Source organism: Geotrypetes seraphini, chromosome 15 (genome assembly GCF_902459505.1).
Source record: "Geotrypetes seraphini chromosome 15, aGeoSer1.1, whole genome shotgun sequence".
NCBI classification, from domain to species: domain Eukaryota; kingdom Metazoa; phylum Chordata; class Amphibia; order Gymnophiona; family Dermophiidae; genus Geotrypetes; species Geotrypetes seraphini.
Window position 1 is genome coordinate 53,830,523 of NC_047098.1, and position 15,676 is coordinate 53,846,198.

The following is a 15,676-nucleotide window of genomic DNA, read 5'->3' on the forward strand; positions in this document are numbered from 1 at the left end:
TATTTGGCAAGAGTAAATATGATCTTGTTACTCCTCTGTTGAAAGCCCTTCATTAGCTTCCAGTCTATTGAGGAAACCAATTTAAATGTGCCTGCATAATATTTAAAATCTTGTATGGGATTTTTTCCCCCACTGATTGCTCTCTCATTCAACTCACAACAGCCTTCATAAATACAAACTTGCCTTTCCTTCTGTTAAAGGAATCAAAGCTTTAGGCAAGATATGCCAAATCTTTTGCTTTTTCTTTTGCAAAATTTTGGAATGAACTTCTTGCAGAAGTTAGACTTCTCCCTTCCCTATTAACGTTTCGGAAATTCCTAACTGATTCTTCAATTTTAAATTAGTGATTATAAATGATGAGGCTTGTAACTTAATATTTTTTTTTCCATGCCCTACAATTTATTTCTGTAAACCGAATCAAGCCCTATTGTAGGGATGAATCGGTATATGAGACCATGGATTGGACTGGAAGTCATATTTTTTTTCTTATTTGGGGTTTCCATGTCTTCCCTCATTCTTGGTAGGGATAGTATGAATCTTTCTTGCAGACTAACAAGACCTCTGTCATTTTCAGGACGGTCTGGTACGAGCTGCAAGCCCGTGACTGGCCATTCAAGAGCCAGGCTGCGGAAGCCTTGATCTGGCAGATTGGAAGTGGAGAAGGCGTGAAGCATGTTCTCTCCATCATCAGCTTGGGAAAAGAAGTTACAGTAAGACCCTTAATTTTTGCTCAGTCCTTTCTGACAGAACCATTGATACGGTTGGTCATGGCAAGTTCAAACTATTTGTATGTTCAAATAAATATTACTTAATTTCTACATATGTCAACTGTGATTTGATGTAGGTAACAGAAAAGAAAATAATTTATTTGTATACTGCATAAGCCTTGCAGTTCAACATGGTGTACACACAGAGACTGGTCATAACCAGAAAATACGAATCATGCAAAAATTACACAATGGTGAAAATACAAAATACATTATTCAATAAAATATTTACAAAATAAATGTATCTTCAAAGAATGTCTAAAAACACATAAGTAGAAGAACAGGAAAGCAATAAAGCAAACTCAGACCCAAACGAGCTGCTTGGAAAGAGAGCAAACTCTCTACAGTCCTCAATTTTGTTCTTCCCCTTATAGAAGGGTATACAAAAGAATTAACATTTGTAGTTGCATAAACTGAAAACACAAAAACAATATGAGCCAAAAGGTAGTCTGGAACCCAGCCATTCAAAATTTTGAGAAGAAGGCAACCCAGTTTAAATTGCATGTGAGCTTCCACCAGGAAGCCAGAGGAGCCTATCATAGTAAGGTGAAATATGGTCTTGTCTTTTCAAAGAAAATATCAGCCTTATAGCTGTACTTTGCATCATCCACAGGCATTTAAAAAATTTCTACAGGCAGGCCAAATAAATGTTACAGTAATCTAATAATCTCAAAACTAGAGCCTGAGTCAATACACAAAACTGATGTTTTTCAAAATAGGCATGAACAGACCGGAGTTTCCACATTCTGGAAAAGGCTTTCTAGACTACAGAGTTGACCTGGGCCTGTTTGGATAAATCCACTTCCAGTATCACCCCCCCGGCATCTTCATTGTAGATGCCACTGAATACTTACGGGACCCAATCGAAATACTGTTCTCACCAATATCAGGATGCCGAGAGGCAAGAAAAAACTTAGGATTTGTTAGCATTAATTTTCAGTTTGTAATCGGGCATTCACTTATCCACAATATCCAATGCTGCTTGCACTCGTGACATCTCATGGGATGACAAAGATGGAATAGGGATCACCAGGGTTATCACAACAAAGAAAAATGGGGAGACCCAATGATCCACAGTGAAAACAATCCACCGATGAAAACAAAAAACTGTGGATACAGATGTTCTGGAGATAATTTATTATACACTGACATATAAAATCATGAAAATTCAATTAAAAAAGTACAATGATAAAAAAATACAGGATTTTTATCACTATTTTTTTTATCATTGTACTTTTTTAATTGAATTTTCATGATTTTATATGTCAGTGTATAATACATTATCTCCAGAACATCTGTATCCACAGTTTTTTGTTTTTGTTTTCACCAGGGTTATGTCATCAGAATGGGGGAAAACTCTCCTTGCCCTGGATCAATATCATGGAATGTTGCTACTCCTTGGGTTTTGGCCAGGTACTAGTGACCTGGATTGGCCACCATGAGAACGGGCTACTTACTGGGCTTGATGGATCTTTGGTCTGATCCAGTAAGGCTATTCTTATGTTCTTAGGCATCCAGCCTTTTTCCTAAGGAAAAAAAGATATACATTAAATAGAAGTGGCAACAACGGAGATCCCTGTGGAACACCACAAGGGTTATTTCATTCTCAGGAACAGCAGTCCTCCATCAGGACCTGATAGGATCTAACACTCAAGAAATCCCAAAACCACCCTAAAACATGTCCTGATAATCTCAATTGGTTTAGACATGACTGTAAAATGCCATGATCTACCAGGTCATATTCACTACTTAAATCAAGCTGGAGAACCAGGGCCTCATGCCTCTACTGAACAAAGAATGAATGTTGCCCAGAAGGGACGCCAACACAGTTTCAGTACTAAGAAAAAGGTGTAAACCCCGACTGTGAGCTATGTAGCGCATTATGTTGGTCAAGAGGGTCCAGAGAAGAGCAACAAAGATGATTAAGGGCATGTAAAACCTTGCATATACCGAAAGGCTAGAGAAGCTTGGGCTCTTTACCCTGGAAAAGCGGAGACTTAGAGGGGACATGATAGAGACTTTTAAAATCATGAAAGGCATGGAGAAGGTGAAGAGGGACAGATTCTTCAGGCTAACGGGGACATCAAAAACAAGAGGGCATTCAGAAAAACTGAAAGGACACAGATTCAAGATGAATGCTAGGAAGTTCTTCTTCACTCAGAGGGTGGTGGACACCTGGAATGCGCTTCCAGGAGAGGTGATAGGACAGAGGACAATGTTAGGTTTCAAAAAGGGCTTGGATGACTTCTGGAAGGAGAAAGGGATTACAGGGTATAGATAGAGGGTTACTATATAGGGTACTTCAGGATTAGGGCACAAACAATGTAGGTGGTGGGAACTTAAAGGTCAAGGACCTTGGGGGCCGCCACAGGAGCGGACTGCTGGGCACGATGGACCCCTGGTCTGATCCGGCAGAGGCAATGCTTATGTTCTTAAGGTATTCTGACAGTTGACAATACACGACCTTCCCCATGAGTTTCCTAAAAACTGAAATGGAGGCAATGGGTTTGTGGTTGGAAACCAAAGAAAGCGAGTCCTTATTACTTTTTTGTAATAGGAGTGACCAAGATTCACTTTAAGCAGTTTCTGAAGATAGTTTTAGATCCAGCATGCAAAACTGCATCATTTGGTCACTGACAGTTTGTAAAGTTTGAAAAAAAAAATGAAAATCTACCCCTAAAACTGACACCCCCTAACGCGGTAGTCAAGATGAGTGCTGCATAGATTGATACAGAGGCGTTGTGATATCCTGTGTTTCTAAATAATTCCCAACATTCTTTTTGCTTTAATTGAAAAGTCAAAAGTGTGTCGATCCATAGATTTATGTAGGTAAATGGCATCCATGAATTCTCTCCCCCTTTGTAAAGTAACTTCCGAGACCAAGTTTAGCTTTTATTTAGGCACCGTTTTGTTTTGCCCCAAAAGAACAACTTAATTAGGCAACTACCTATTACCAGCAGCTAACGTCATTTCCCCCTTCCAGTCATTTTTAAAACAATATTCTTCATGGGTCTTCCTACCTTCTCTTGTAAGAGAGCACGAGCCTCCAGATGAAGTCTGCCAGAGCACTACCAGAGAGGAACCTCAGGCTCAAAGCCTGTCTTAGAGACCTAATTATGGAGGCAGCAAGAGATATCATAAGTGTCATCTTGTGTTTGCTCAGCTCTGTATTTGCTTAATAATGTCTCGCTACCAATCACATTGGATTTGACTTGGAATAGATCTGCGAGACTTTAGTCTGACTTAGACATGAATGTGACATACATGTTAGTATGCCCATGAAATTGGACTGAGCCTGCTTGGTAGTCTTGCTGGGAGTAGAGGAGGGACACGGGAGGATGACGAGTATGAGGGTTTTCCCAAACTATTTTTAAAAATTGAAAAGCTTAGCCCCTCTTAGGTGAATAACTGTATAGATGCTCTGTCATCTGCACTGGTTAGAACTGAGGATTTGGCAATACTCGTGTGAAATTCTTGCAAATCAACATCAGACAGATCCCCACTGCAGCACTGGGACATGTAAGAAAGGAGAGAATATGTTCTATGGAGCCATCGAGCCTATTAAAAAAATAATCCCCTGAACTTCTGACTTGCATAGGAAATCCTGTCAGTATGCTGGGCCTTCGATCTAGGCGAGAGACCAAGCTTCACACTTCTAATGGACATGCTGGAGAGGTTGCCAAAACTCAACAGAAGACTGTCACACCCGGGACACTTCTGGAAATCTGCCGAGTAAGTAGCCACCGTTTTGTTAGATTGGGGTTTTTTTTTGGGGGGGGGGGTGTGCTTTCATGTACTGTCAGTAATATTTGTATGAAAATGGGCCCCTATTTTTCTTGGAGGGGGGAGGAAGCACCGAGTCCCATTTAACCATTTCCCACATGAAAAAGAAGGGATTTTTTGCTTGCTAGAAATGTGGTAGGCTTTGAAAATTTGACTTGACAAATTCTGCAATTGAAAACACCCTGCCCATGCGACGTCATTGCGTCACATCTACGCTTGCACAGATGCTCTTCCGACACGATTCTGAGCATGAGAAGAAGTTGGGGGTAGGGCTGGAGCAGAATGGAGCGTGATTTGGGTGGAACAGGGTAGGCTTGGGGGGGCGGGGCCTTGAGTCCAGATTTTATGATAGTAAAATCTGGTAACCCTAAAATAGCCCATCTACCCAGGTAGATGGATTATGGAAATTGTCCCCTTTGAACAGTAAATGCACAGGCTGCTTAAACAGCTTTCTACACAACACAGATCTATTTGCTCACCCACTGTTGGAACAGACAGGGGTAATTATCCATAGAAAATATTGGGGCATGGAGGAACTTCTGCCCAATCCTCACACACAGGAGCAATATTCAAAACATTTTGGGGCTAATTCTATACGTACAGTGGCATAATGAGGGAGGTTGGCACCCAGGGCCGAGGTGCCTAGCATTGCCGCACAGTGCACTCACCACTCTTTCCTGCCACTTAAGTGCCCCCCGTGTACCTTTTGAAATATTAGCCAATGTGAGCAGTATCTTCCACCTACTGCACGCGCTGACCTCGGATCCCTTCTGTCGTCACGTTCTGGTCCCCAAATTTTCAAAGGGAAGCAGATAGGGCTTTTTTCTTTTGACCTGGAATAGCCACACGTTCTCTGGCGATTCTGGAGATTGTGGCCTCTCCCGAGACCACCAGCAACTGGTAAAAATTCCAATGATGGCATAGATCATTGCTATGACCATCCCAATTCTGTGCCAATTATTTGTGACATATTTAGAGTGTCACATTATTTAACTGTACTTTTCATGCTCATCTTCTCCTTACAACCCTCTTGATGATTTGTCCATCACTGTTTCACCACTTTCTTATCTTTCGTTACCTCTTGACCTGCCTCATAATAACTTCCTCTGGATATTTGTTTCCGACATCACTCTGCCTCAACGGTTTTCATCTCCCCCTTTTTTGGACTCTTCGTTAATTCATCCTAAATCAAAACTCTACAAGAATTGTTAGGTTGGCGGGGGGTGGGGGGGGGAATTTCTGCCTATTGTCTTACTAACCAAACATTCTGAAATTTTCATCATGCCATTCTAACTTTGTGGCCATGTCCTTCCACCCAGATGCTGGCATCCTTATTGTATGAAAGGACATTATTACCATTATTATATCAAGACCCAACAAGGTCCAGTTTTTGAGAACTAAAACTCTCCGTGATTCTTCCCTGGATTGTATATTCTCTACACTCTGACCCTAAGCATTCAAAGGGCAATTATATAATGGGGCAGTTGCTTTTACATGCCACTTACATGCATAAATGTACAGAATACCAGCATTTATATGGGTAAGTGTACTGTGATCAGGAATCAAGTGCTGGAGAGGCAAGTTTAGGACACAACACAGTCTCATTAATAAAACACTTTTTATTCCTTTTAGTTTGCCTCACACTTTCTTAGCTTGGCTTACCTCAGCCAAGCAGTACAGGCATCAGTCCTTTTCCCACAGCTCTGCCCTCAGCTGATGTCTAGGGAAAAATCAGGAGTTCACCTCTCTTGCTCGGGGACCTCCCTGAACTGATCCCAGGCTCAAGCAGATATTCTCCTCCTTGCCTGAGGACCACCCCTGTGACTCAGCATGACTGCTGAGCCCAGTGCATCCTGAGAGCTATAATTTCTACCACTACTGGGCAAGCGCCTTCTGCTGCCCACTGATAGAATAACAGCATTACTGAGGGAGAATCCCTGACTCTTTTACATGTACACTCATAGGAGCCACCTCTGTGGGTGCCAGTGATTGTTGAGCATCCCAATTATTGAGCAGGCTTCTTAGTTATGTTTAGGGAGGAACAATTTGTCTTGGGTCCTTGGCACTGCCAATAATTTTGAAATATTGGCATCTGTGTGTACGCTTATACAAGTAAGTGGCAGCAAAACACCTATGAAAGGCACACAGAAAGGCAGTGCATTAAAGCAAGGGAGCGGGTATAACTAAGAACCCATAAGGTGTGCCAATATTGGGTTATGTTAGTATTCTGTAATGGAATCGAGTGCCCAGATACCATTATAGATTAGGTACTTATCACACAGCATTAGAGTGTCTAAATCAAGCTTGTCCAACCTTTTTCTGTTAGGGGCCACATTTTATATTTTGCAACATTCAGAGGGCCAAAACACGCATGATCATATTTTGTCAAATAATGGCAAAATATGACAGTGCATTGTCCCCTTCCCACCCTTCACCCAGTCTTGCTGTTGCGTTCTCACTCTCATGTGCACCCCTCGCCCTGTCTTCTCACCTGGCTTCAGGTGCAGAACAAACAGTGGGATTCCTTCTACCCCACTGTGACACAGCTCTGTGACACAGTTCTCTGCAAATTTGAGTCACATGGTGACGGACGTTGGGGTTGGTTTTGTGGTTTCAAGCCTCACAATACTTGTCAACCGCAAGGCCAATCTGAACTTCCAGCACCAGAAGGCTCAAGTTTACAAAGAACTGTATTTTGGTGGGGTGCAGGAATTCCCTGCCAAGCTTCTAAGGGCCAGATAAAAGAACTTGGCAGGCCAGAGTTTGACCCACAGGTTGAACAAGCGTAAATGGAGGTGCTCACTTATAGAATTGCCACCTCAGTGGACTCTCTACTGACATCTGAAGCTTTTGGCTGATAATTGACCTTCAACTGTCTGGATGGGATTGTAGCTGATGTCACACATTGCAGGCCTTTTAAGTTCCTTCCTATTGGTCCTGCTATTTCTGTGGGATGGAACGCCTTTACTTCCATGCACCCCAGGATTTGTTTTTGCCATCACTGATTGTTGTCCGTAAGCCCATCCCCTCTCACTTCTATTTATTGTAAAACAGCAGCAAGGTATTCCAGTGGACGGGTTTTATCACACCACCGAGTATGTGACAGTGTTTGAATTCCTGCCCTGCATACCTTCAGCCTGTTTTGGTCAGTGGCCTTCCCAAATGGCTGTCAAAAGCAGATGCCAGTTTGACACAGACACTGACTGCTCTGCGACTGGACCCTCTTTCTTAAAAGATACTGAAATTATACTTGAGTAGAACATATGTATCTCCATTCCCCTCAAGATAATAGATTAACCCATAAAATACTATAAAATAAAGAACTCAAATTAGAGAAAGAGTTTAAAACACAGTATCTTTCAAGTGAAAATGGGGGTAGGACAGGGAAAGTTGTTTGTACAAGTGATCGGGAAATGCAGAGAGTTATAAAATGTTGTCATTCTCTGAATCATTACTAATTTGCTTTAACTAATGATTTCTGACCCTCCCTTAACCTCTGGCTGCTACACTTCTCCCTCCGTATTCGCTGTGATAGGGGATTAACAGAGCCGTGAATACAGAAAAAACGCAAATAACTTTTGCATGTTATTCGCTGTTTTCTATTAAAAACCATCATGAATAGGGTGAAACCGCGAATAACATGGTGGGAGACCTGGCCTGTTCCTGAAGGAGAGGCAAAACACGGTGAAGAAAGTACTGTGAATCAGCGATTTTCTCTGTAAACGCTTGGAATCGGCGATTTCTCTATGCAAGCTGACGTAATTGGAGGGGAGGAGCCAGTAAGCTAAAAACCGTGAATAATTGAAACCGGAGGGAGAAGTGTAGTTGTATAAAAGATCTACAATTTATAACTTGTTGAAGGCATGCTTCAGTGACTGCTAATTAATTATTGTTGTGTCTCTCTATTTTCCTTCAGGTTGTAGCTACTGGTAGACTAAAGGAGATCACTTTGCATGCTTCTGCATACTTCCTCCTAACACATCAGTTTCTCCAGCAATGGGCTTTTCTTTAAAGAAAACACACAAATTTTAGCCCTGGGATCTAGCACTTGCTTTCCATGTTCCTTCTGCCTGTTCCCCATCTGGGTGTGGGCTTGAATAACAATTCTGCCTGCCAGAGAATTAATCTCATTAACAAAGGCCCATGTGTGTCCCGTCTCTGAAGCATTTCAGCCAGCTCTAACTGTCCTTGAGGTGACCTTGTGATGCCATGTTTCAGTGCTCCCTACCGTCATCTTGGAGAGACAGGCAGCAGCACTCTGTGCTTTGCACTCTACTTATACTGTGAACGGTTTTATTTGTAGTAGAACATAATTTCCATATTTGTTTACACCACTATGTACAAGGGCTGTCCAGCAAAGAGTGCTTCCTCCGCAGGGCCTTCTGTGTTGTAAACTGGAACAGAATGAACATTGAACAGGCCAGAGAGAGAATTTCACCCATTGCCACCTTGTGTTTCCTTTTGCTGCAAGAATTATAGGATAAGAGAAATTAATATAGCAAGTAATTTTGGGGGACTTTCTATTTCTCTGATTATGAGGCTGTTTTACTAAAGCTTAGCATGCGCTAATTGCATTAGAGGGCACTAAATGCTAAGAAGCCCATAGGTAAAAAAAAAATAATGGGTGTCATAGTAGTTAGCCCATGCATCAGTGGAGGGGCCTAAGGCTGTGATTGGTCCAAATGCCTAAGGCCCCTCCCAGAGGAGGGGTCTTAAGCAACTTGGGTCAGTCAGAGCCTAATGCCCCTCCTGGGCGCATCCCAGGATGCAGGGAAGGGGAAGGCCCACCATTTTGTAAGAGGTAGTCCTACCAGCTGGAGGGTAGGCATCTCTCCAGCCAAACTTCTTGAATAAGGTAGAGAGGGGTGGGGGAGTCATTGGGGGCACAGGGGGAGTTGTCAGGTGAGGTTGAGCAATGGCGGGAGGGGGGTAGAGTCAGGGGATTGTGTATGCATGGTGGGAGAGTGGGCATCTTTCCCACTGCCAGGGGTGGATGTGTGGAGGTTGTGCGAGCACAGCAGAAGAGAGTATGCATCTCTCCTGCTGATCTTCGATTAGGGTTGGTTTTTTTTTATAATATGCGGGTGTATTCTGCATGTGTGCTGATTGCTACCACCAGCGACTCATCTCAAGTAAATTTAGCGAGCCTACGCTCTGCTCTGCAAACCTCATTTACATGCACTGTTTTTGGAGAATGACTCGCCTTTTTAAAATCTTTAAAAGAATGGCTTTGACAGCAGCCCATTTGTTTTTACCGCAAAGTTTTGCAAATCTTCCCCTCAGTCCTGTGTTGCTTCTGTTTTAGGCCTGATTCTGATCCCCGAAGTTTGTTAATCCTATTTTACTTTTTGGCCAACCCCTGATGCAGGTAGTGTATGCCGAAACACTGCTCATGTTGGGTCAATAAAGACAAGTCCCTGTTCGTTTAGGCCCTGTATGCCATTAGTTGTGTATGTATCCACTGTGTAAATATTAGCACCCACTGTATAAATGTATCCCCACAGTGGGTACCAACTAGTGTGTCTGTGCTGGCTAGATTAAATAGCAAGTTTCAAGTTTTTATTAAAATTTGATTTAGTCGCTTTTCCAATTTCTAAGTGAGTTTACAAGGTAAAATGTAAAAGGGAGAACAAAAACATGATAAAAATAAAAACAATGCCATTGACATTAATGGAGGAAATACAATTTAAAAGAAACATCATCTAATAAATGGCATATTGAAGGGGAACAAATGTGACAGACAAACGTGAGACAAAGAAATTCGATAGGAATTGGATAAGAACGAAAGCCAAATAAAGAGAAAACCAAAGGAAAGGGAACATTGCTACTTGTTTCTTTGAAGGAATTAGAGAGATACTATCATGGTGCGGAATAGTGCTGCCTTACAGGCCCTCCCAGGCATAAAGCACCAGTTTTAGACACTAAGGCACCTTGAGGATTAGAAATCAGAAGGAGCTATATGTGCTGGGAGGTGAGAGCCTGATAAGTACGGATGGGGAGAAGGTCCTTGAGGTGATAGTGTCTGAAGATCTAAAGGCAAAGAAACAGTATGGTAAGGCGGTGGCTGTTGCCAGAAGGATGCTAGGCTGTATAGAGAGAGACGTGACTAGTAGAAGAAAGAAGGTGTTGATGTCCCTGTACAGGTCGATGGTGAGGTCCCACTTGGAGTATTGTGTTCAATTCTGGAGACTGTATCTAGCGAAGGACATAAAAAGACTTGAAGCGGTCCAGAGGAAGGTCACGAAAATGGTAGGAGGTTTGCGCCAGAAGAGGTATGAGGGGAGACTGGAAGCCCTGAATATGTAAACTCTAGAGGAAAGAAGGAACAAGGGGGATATGATTCAGACGTTCAAATACTTCAAAGGTATTAACGTAGAACAAAATCTATTTCAGAGAAAGGAAAATGGTAAAACCAGAATAATTTGAGGTTGAAGGGTGGTAGATTCAATATTAATGTTAGGAAATTCTTCTTTAAGGAGAGGGTGGTTGATGCGTGGAATGCACACCCGAGGGAGGTGGTAGAGAAGAAAACGGTGACAGAGTTCAAACCAGCGTGGAATGAACACAGAGGATCTCTAATCAGAAAATAATGAAGGAACATTGAAGGAACTAAGGCCAATACTGGGCAAGCTTGCAAGGCCTGTGTCCCGTTTTTGAACATTCAGTTGTTGGTTAAGATGGGCTGGAGTGAGTTTTGATGGAGACTCCAGTAGAAGGAACCTAAGCACACTACTGGCAGGGCTCTGGGTTTCTGGCCCAGAAATATCTAAGAAAAAGGACCATTTAAACGATTAATTTATGGAGCATGTATGGTTGGGCAGACTGGATGTACCACTCGGGTCTTTAACTGCCATCATTTACTATGTTTCATTCCCTGCTCATCCTTTATATTACAACTTGTCAGTCTATACAGAAAAGCCATCATTGGAAATAAATCCCAGAGATGATAATTTCAATTATGTTCATAACTGACTTCTCTGAAAATGTCCAAGGCCTTAGTTTCTAAAATTATACTTCTAGTTTCACTAAACCACTGAATTTAGGATCTTAAGAATTGGGTGGCAACAGGGGTTGATTTAAGATGGAAAAGGAATTAGTTGCTTAGAGCAACAAATGTTCTTTGTACTCTGCTTTGGACAAAACAGATTTTAAGTAAATACACTAAACTGATTTTCAGCAGTGGACATTTAAATTAGACTCTTAAATGAATGCAAAGCCTAAATGATAAATGAATTTTCAGTTGAAAACTTACAAACCCCCTCCCCCCTTTCTTTTTTTTTTTTTTTTACGAAGACAAAGTTAGACAAGTTCCTGCTGAACAAGAACGTGCGCTAGTAGAGCTAGTCTCGGTTAGGTTGCTGGTCTTTGACCAGAGGGCCGCCACGTGGCTTCCAGTCTCCCATCGGATAACATACAAGCTATGCATACTCACCTTCAAAACCCTTCTTAATAAAACCCCAGCATTTATTTACAAATTATTGATCCCATATTCTCCAATCAGAACCCTGAGATCTAATGAACAGAATTTACTAACTATTCCATCCCTTAAGGTCATCAATACAAGACGACAATTCATTTTTTCCGTTACGGCACCTCAGCTATGGAACGCCCTTCCAATTTATTTAAGGGAAGAGCAGAATCTTGAGAAATTCAAAAGTAACTTAAAAACATTTCTCTTTAAAGACGCTTTTGATAATTAACGAAACTCACCGCAGCTCAGATTATTTTATTGTACTATATTATACTGGTTTTTTTGTTACTCATTTTGTATTTTTCCTTTTTTGTTCTACTTTTCTATAATGATTTTGTATTTCATCTCCCCCCCTCTTCCTTGTGTTTATAAGTTTGTAGTGGTAATTTTTTAAATTTTGTATGTTAATATGTATTGTTCTGTCATGTATTGTTTCCCGGAAATTGTAATTTTAATTTGTTCATCGCTTTGAAATACGATTAAGCGATTAATCAAAACAATTATTAAACTTGAAACTACTGGTCTGAGCAGCAGCGGCAATTCTTATGTTCTTTTTATCGCCGGCTGCGGTGGCATTAGCGCTGATGCTCATAGTGGTTAGGCTTCCAAATTTCACTTAAAATAGGGCCCAAAATTTAAAATGCATTTTTTTTATAGCCTTTTGTACCTTACACAACAGAACAAGGGTTTCTCTTTTTCATGTACTCCACAAGGGCTGAAACTCAAGAGGTTGCCAAACTGATTCCTCTTTGCTGGACAGTCCCTTTATTCAACATGAATTTTAAAGAAAGCAACTATTTTGTAACAATTGTATTTTAGTTTTCATTCAGGAAGCAGGAAAGATATAATTGTATGTGTGTGTGTGTGTGTTTTTTCTCCTTTTTCCAGCATTAGCAGCAGTAGCAACATTAGTCCCCGGTTTGAAAGGCTTGGTTTGGGAATCCTGGAGCAGAGTAACCAAAGGATATAGCCCGGTATGGGACATTCCTTCATTTCAATGCCCCCATCTTTAACCAGCCTCCTTCCCTGCTCCCCACCAAAAGGCCAAGAACCATCTTCGATGCTCAGACCTCACAGCCACTGTAGACATGCCTGGATGTTGCAAGACGATTGACTCAGGCCGGTGCCTGATTGATCTCGTTTCTGAAGTATTCTGTGTTACCAGTGAAGCAAGCAGATAAGAGGGAATCGGCAATACAAATTGAACAAGATCAAAAGGGAAGTGCAGTGGGCTACAGATGGAACAAGGAGGCAAAGCCTTGGCTCAAAAGAAGCAAAGTTTATTAAAGGACCCGATGCAGCCTGTGTCAGAGGTCACGTGTCTGGCTTTTACCATTGTGCTGACAGAACAGAACAAATAACTGATATTTTGACCTGAAATCCAGTTACTAAATTACATAGAAGCTTTATCTAGCTTTGAGACTGGTATGACTATGACTCCTGATGCAGACATCATGCCGAAACATGGGTCGTGTCAGGTCCTTTAATAAACTTTGCTTCTTCTGATCCAAGACTTGACCTCCTCATTTCACCTGTGCCTACTACATTTCCTTTTTGGTCTATGATACCAGTGACCAGTTAATTTTCCAATGTTTATGTATAGTTTACTCCCATCAACTAACAAGTGTGAATGTAAGGCATAAAAATATCAATGTGGGCAGTGGCATTTAAAGGGGGGTGGGGGGTAGTCTGCCTTGGGTGCTGTCTTGGTGTGGGCACCGGCAGCTGTCCTTTCTGCCCCCGCTCTTCCCGACACCACACACACATACACACATGTGCCCTTTCCCTTCTGTCGTACCTCTTTAATTTTCCCGGCCTCGGCAGTATCGCAAACCTGCAGCCCACGTCGGTGCCAGCTCTCTCTAACATCACTTCTGGGTCCCGCACCTAGGAAGTGACGTCAGAGCAGGCGCTGACACAACGCGGACAGCAAGTTAAAGGTATGGAGAACTTGGAATAATAGGAACGACTTAAGAGACTGGGATTGTTCTCCCTTGAGAAGAGGAGACTGTGAGGGGTTATGATCGAGACTTTCAAAATACTTTAGGGAATTGACAAAATAGAGCAGGACAAAAAAAATTATTTACAATGTCTAATGTGACACGGACAAGAGGACATGGACTGAAGCTAAGGGGGGACAAGTCCAGGACGAATATCAGGAAGTTCTGCTTCGCGCAGCGGGTGGTGGACACCTGGAATGCTCTCCCAGAGGAGGTCATTGCGGAATCCACCATTCAAGGATTTAAAATCAAACCAGATGCACATCTCCTTACAAGAAGCATAGAGGGATATGGGTGAATAAAATTACGCCAGGTGCACACCTGGCTGGGCCTCTGCGTGTGCGGATCACCGGACTTGATGGACCGAAGGTCTGATCCGGAGATGGCCGTTTCTTATGCTGCTTGTGCCGGGAAGGAACAGAGGAGAGGCAACACTCACCTTTGCTACCCCACTGAATGTGGGCTGCCATTAAGACAGGTTAGTATAACCACAACTTTAGCCCAGGATCCTACGATATTTTATGTAACGAGAGGCAGCCTGCATCGATAACTTCTTTCCCTAAATGGTTCTGGGAGAAAGAAGCAAATGAAACAGATGTTTTGTTTGCGTGGCACAGATCCCTAACCATGCAATCCAGTTTCTGTCTTTCATAATCCTTTGACAGGAAGAGAGGCATGGTGCACGGTTGTGTATTTTATATCCTTTTCCTCCACTGTGATGCCACCCAGTGCAAATCATACTGGAGCTCATAGGAACCATGGTCACTGGTCTTCTAAGACAGGGGTGTCAAATGTCAGTCCTCGAGGGCCGCAATCCAGTTGGGTTTTCAGGATTTCCCCAACGAATATGCATGAGATCTATTAGCATACAATGAAAGCAGTGCATGCAAATAGATCTCATGCATATTCATTGGGGAAATCCTGAAAACCCGACTGGATTGCGGCCCTTGAGGACCAACATTTGACATCCCTGTTAAGTTGAGTGGGAATTCTTCACCTACAGTCCTGCCAGTGGTGGGGGATGGGGTGGGGGGGGAGTGATATTTCTCACTTACATTTCCAATAGTGAGGGACAGGCAAGCTCTACAGGATCAGTTGTCCAGATTTCCCCAGATAGCTTTTCAGAACCCAGCACTTTGTCCGGGTTTTGAAAAGCTTCCGATGTCGGGACAGCATCTGTGAATGTGCAGATGCAACGCGGTGACGTCATGCTCAGACATGCGACATCATCACCTCACATCTGCGCATGAACAGGTTAAGGGGGCGGGGCGGAACTGGGCAGGCCTGGGGGCGGGGCCAAGGGTCCAGATTTTCCTTCAGGAAATTCTGTTAGGACTCCAGGGAACATACTTAGTGATTGAAGACACAACACTGAAGCAGCATCCCCTACTGGCAGCAATGCAGCTGGAGGACTCCTGCTCAGCTTAGAGCAGTGGTCTCAAACTTGCGGCCCGGGGACCACATGCGGCCCGCCAGGTACTATTTTGAGGCCCTCGGTATGTTTATCATAATCACAACAGTAAAATAAAACAGTTTCTTGATCATAAGGAAAGATTTATAAACTATAAAGAGTTTTACCTCATGCAAAATTGTCATTTCTTTAATAAGACATTAACTATTTTGTCTGAGGCCCTCCAAGTACCGACAAATCCAAA

The 15,676-nt window shown here is 42.5% G+C and overlaps 1 protein-coding gene across 5 annotated transcripts in view; it reads left to right on the forward strand.

Moving 5' to 3' along the window:
- KSR1 (kinase suppressor of ras 1) overlaps window positions 1-14,080 on the forward strand; it is a 256,106-nt gene extending 242,026 nt beyond the window's left edge. For 4 of the 5 annotated variants that reach the window (XM_033922274.1, XM_033922275.1, XM_033922276.1 and 1 more), the window contains 3 exons: window positions 575-710; window positions 4,366-4,499; window positions 12,910-14,080. In XM_033922274.1, coding sequence (XP_033778165.1) covers window positions 575-710; window positions 4,366-4,499; window positions 12,910-12,991 — 352 coding nt within the window. In that variant the 3' untranslated portion in view covers window positions 12,992-14,080. Of the gene's footprint in view, window positions 1-574; window positions 711-4,365; window positions 4,500-8,466; window positions 9,375-12,909 lie in introns of those variants that run through there. The other variant, XM_033922277.1, reaches the window with a different exon arrangement.
- The last annotated feature ends 1,596 nt before the right edge of the window (window positions 14,081-15,676 follow it).